The following is a 4,338-nucleotide window of genomic DNA, read 5'->3' as shown; positions in this document are numbered from 1 at the left end:
CAGCAATATAAGATTAGCCAAATCCTCCCCAAACCTGAAGCACACGCTACAATTACACAATATCGGGTCTATTCCCCGATCCGCTCATCGGGCATAAACAATTTTCTCAACCAGGTATGTAATTTTGATCTGTAACTATGATCTTTGGTTCGTGAATGTCTGATCTTATTGCAACTCAATTCCTCCGTTTCGAGTTAGGGTTTCTGTGTTTTTTTATCTTTCAATTTTCGAGTACTTTAAATTTTGGTTCTTGAATCTTGATGTTGATTGGACATGTGACTTCTGTTATTTTAATTGGCGTGGCTAAAAAAGTATCGGTCTTCCCTTTGCCAAAATTTTGCGTATAGTGTATCGTTGGATAATTTGACATCAATAGAGTTTTAGAAGCTTTTTTAACAACATTTGGATGACTATGGCTTTGTTAGATGAAATCGAAAAATTGATCTACTGATTGACGTTATTGTTGTAGTCGACATATCTCTGTAGCGTGGAGGTTTTGATGATGGATTGACATCTATATGCACTACGACTTAGGGTTAGTGTTGATGTGCCTTTGAGATTTTGAGGGTGATTATCTGGTTATTGCAACTTTAACTATAGTTGATTATGTAGGGATCCAATAACCAATAGCATTAAACGTGATTATTACAATTTACAAGTTACAACTTCAAGCATATCTAGTTGTTACAACAAGATTATGTAATTCTGCACTTTCAAGATGCACATCTACACCCTCCTTTGAGATTTAAAACAATCAAAAGCCTTAATTTCGATGATAACCTAAGTAGCCCAATATGTGCTTATTCTGTGAGATCAGTATACTAAGCAACTAACACAAAACTCAACCTTTTCAACATTACTCAAGCACATTTGCTCTTTTTTTGTGATATGATTCAGTTACATTACATTTCTTGAATAGTTTGTAAGCTTACTTGTCAAGCAGTGATTTCTATAAACAGCCAAAAGAACCTTGCCTCTCACCAATGGAGAAAGGAAAAGCTTCTAGCTTATTCGTGAACGATGGTTCATTTATGGAGAGGTTCAAACAACTTCAACAAGAGAAGGAAAAGGGCCCACCTTTATCAGGGTCCCAAAAACCTAACCCTGTGATTAGTAATAACAAGTCCTCTTCATCTGGCAAACTTGCATTTAGCCTTAAACAGAAATCAAAACTTGTGGCACCTGCTGTCAAGTTAAGTGAAGATGAGGAAGATGATGAGAGTAATGGTGGTAATGGAGTAGGTGATTTACCATTAAAAAGGCAAAAGTTGGAGCAACCTTATGTCTCTGACCAATCATTAAAACAAGTTTATGTTGGTAATTGTTTCTTACTTTTGATTACCTATTTCCCTTTGTATTTCTTAAGGAGTAGTTTCTGTTGTTTTTTCCAAAATATCATCATCTGCTATGGTGATATGTGTCCCCCATGTTGGTGGGGGTGTTAACTGTTAACGGGTGGTGGTGTCTCTTCTTTAATTTGATTAAAAAAAGTAAAAAAAGTAAAAAAAAAAGCTTCTACCTTTGTAATGGTGAGAAAAGGACAAAAGATTCTTGAATTACTGGGGTCTGATGAATGCAGCTTATGCATAATACCTCTGTCAACATTGGTGGAAAGAGATGTAAGATGTTGATGCTCTTGGTTTTAATCAGTTATTTAAGTGACATGCAGCACCAAGTGATCCCACAATAAAGAAGGTTGCAGATAAACTAGCAAGTTTTGTGGCCAAAAATGGAAGGCAGTTTGAGCATATTACTCGCCAAAAGAATCCCGGAGATACCCCTTTCAAGTATGTTCATAATTTTTTTTTTTTTTTTATCTATATAGGACAAGATTTTGACATCTGTATGATACTATCTCTTTTTGATGTGATGTCATGTAAACTTTATGATCACCATTGCCATGATTTTGATATCTTTTTAGGTTTCTTTTTGATGAAAGCTGTGCTGATTACAAGTATTATGAATATCGACTTATTGAGGAGGAAAAAGCTCTGACCAATTCCATGGATTCCCAAACATCACAGACTGGTTTGTTCCATAACTTTAAATTAAAGTAAAATGAACTTTTTTTTTTTATTGGCCTAACAATTTTGCAAATTTATTGCAGGAGCTGGAAAGAGTATTGCAGTGAATAGTTCTCAAAGATCACATCAACAACCACCAAATTATCAGATTCCTGCTTCAGCTTTATATGAGGCTACTGAAAATGATCACATATCATCAAGTGAAAGGGTTAATTATGGTAATCAATTCATATCCATAGTTTGTCGTTTTATATTCTTTAAAAAGTTAGTTTTACGAAGCATTGTTTTTTATACTGTAGGTGAATCTACTGCTCCATCAGGTTCAGATCCAATAGCAATGATGGAGTTTTATATGAAGAAGGCTGCACAAGAAGAAAAAAGGAGACAACCAAAACACTCTAAAGATGAGATGCCACCTCCTGCTTCTCTACAAGGTTAATAAATATGACGTGGGATTTTATTTTTATTTTGTTGATTACCTTTTAATATTTAATATAAATGGTTGTTATTTAGGTGGTGGGAAAAGAGGTCATCATATGGGTGATTATATACCTCAGGAAGAGCTTGATAAATTCATGGCCTCTTGTAACGATGTTGCTGCACAAAAAGCAGCAAAGGAGGCTGCTGAGAGAGCAAAGATTCAGGCGGATAATGTGGGCCATAGACTCTTATCCAAAATGGGCTGGAAAGAAGGTAATATAATATCATATAATAATATTCTGTAATAATAATAATAATAATAATAATTTTTGGTATTTATGTAAAATTGGCAGGTGAAGGGTTGGGGAGTTCTAGAAGCGGCATAGCAGATCCAATAATGGCGGGAAATGTGAAGAAGGATAATTTGGGTGTTGGCGCTTCTCAACCAGGGGAAGTCACACCTGATGATGATATCTATGAGCAGTACAAAAAACGTATGATGCTTGGATATCGCCATAGACCAAATCCTCTCGTAAGCATTCTACTCTTCTCTTCTCTTCTTTACTTTACTTTAGGCGATCTATTTTGGGTAAGAAATGTAATAAATTGGGAGAGGAAAGTAAATTTTTTGTTTTGTCAAAATGGTCTTTTCACTAGTCTTGCTGTGGATATTTTGTAGGGCAACCCCAGGAAAGCATATTACTGATGGACTCAAAAAAAAATTCAAGGGTTTACATTCAATGTGTAATGTGGATAAAGAAAAGAAGAATCGATATTCATAAAATTTATATTTCGTTGTGTTTCAACTGCTGTTATTACTTGATTTATGTGTGAATTTCATTTTCAATGATATATACTTTTGCTAACTGGGTTGTTCGACTTTTTGAAATGGAGTTTGATGGGATATGTTTTTTGGTTGTCTTGTGGTGATTTTAAGTACGGAAAAAAAAAAAAAAACATGTGGGATTATTTGCATTGACTAGCTTTTGGGAATTTTTAGTTTTTAGTAAGATTATAATATGAAAGTTATTTTAAGTAGCATTTAATAAAAAAAAAGGTTAATATATTGTAGACAACAGCAAAAATGGCTTATGTGGTTTGTTGAAAATTACTATTTTTGGTCCAAAAAGTTTTGGACTAGCACCTTTGGTCCTTGTTAGTTTGGTTTAAAATTTTTGAAACTTTTTATAATGATGGATTTGTTTCTATTAGTATGATTTTTTTTCGATATTGTACAAATGCCACATGAGTATTATAATATTGTTGATATTGTACAGATGCCACAGAAGTATAAGCAACATTAGAATCTATAGTGTAGTTTGGATATTGGTGAACATAAGTTGTTGAGGGTATTATTGATTTGGTTGCTACTGCTGATAGCTACGACTAGAGTAACCTGCATATCCTATGTTTCCATATCCATATGGATCATTGTTCGGGTATGTAGCAGTTGGAGTTGCATAGTTATGATACTCTAAATTAGCTGCTCCAGAACTTAAAACAGTGCCAGCAGATGCCACACTCAATCAGTTTAAGCATAAGTTATATACTTTTAGTGAAATATGCTTAATTTGGACAACTATTACTCAATCAGTTTAAGCATAAGTTATATACTTTTAGTGAAATATGCTTAATTTGGACAACTATTACTCAATCAGTTTAAGCATAAGTTATATACTTTTAGTGAAATATGCTTAATTTGGACAACTATTAGCATAAGTTATATACTTTTAGTGAAATATGCTTAATTTGGACAACTATTACTTGATGCTGTTATGGTTAAAAATAAGATATAACATCATGCTTTTATTTACTTTTTTATTATAGCATCTTATCTAACTTCTTTTTATCACAACATTAAACACTTATACTCATAGTTGTTTTCTTATTAGGA

General features: G+C 33.4%; 1 protein-coding gene across 2 annotated transcripts; it reads left to right on the top strand.

The window, feature by feature from the left end:
• LOC145042333 (SWAP (Suppressor-of-White-APricot)/surp domain-containing protein / D111/G-patch domain-containing protein) lies at positions 1-3,310 on the top strand. 2 transcript variants are annotated; one of them, XM_078990725.1, is made up of 9 exons: positions 1-114; positions 944-1,317; positions 1,670-1,787; positions 1,922-2,028; positions 2,108-2,242; positions 2,324-2,458; positions 2,538-2,717; positions 2,798-2,976; positions 3,124-3,310. In XM_078990725.1, exons 2-9 carry the CDS (start codon positions 984-986, stop codon positions 3,148-3,150), a joined length of 1,215 nt encoding a protein of 404 aa, XP_078846851.1. In that variant the 5' UTR covers positions 1-114; positions 944-983; the 3' UTR covers positions 3,151-3,310. The 2 variants fall into 2 exon arrangements, with proteins under 2 accessions (XP_078846851.1, XP_078846852.1); XM_078990726.1 differs by having other exon boundaries at positions 7-114; positions 960-1,317.
• The last annotated feature ends 1,028 nt before the right edge of the window (positions 3,311-4,338 follow it).

This window comes from Lactuca saligna, chromosome 4, assembly GCF_052625555.1.
Source record: "Lactuca saligna cultivar CGN05327 chromosome 4, ASM5262555v1, whole genome shotgun sequence".
NCBI lineage: Eukaryota > Viridiplantae > Streptophyta > Magnoliopsida > Asterales > Asteraceae > Lactuca > Lactuca saligna.
The sequence above is the reverse complement of the archived record's forward strand: the minus strand, read 5'-3'. Positions and strand labels throughout refer to the sequence as shown.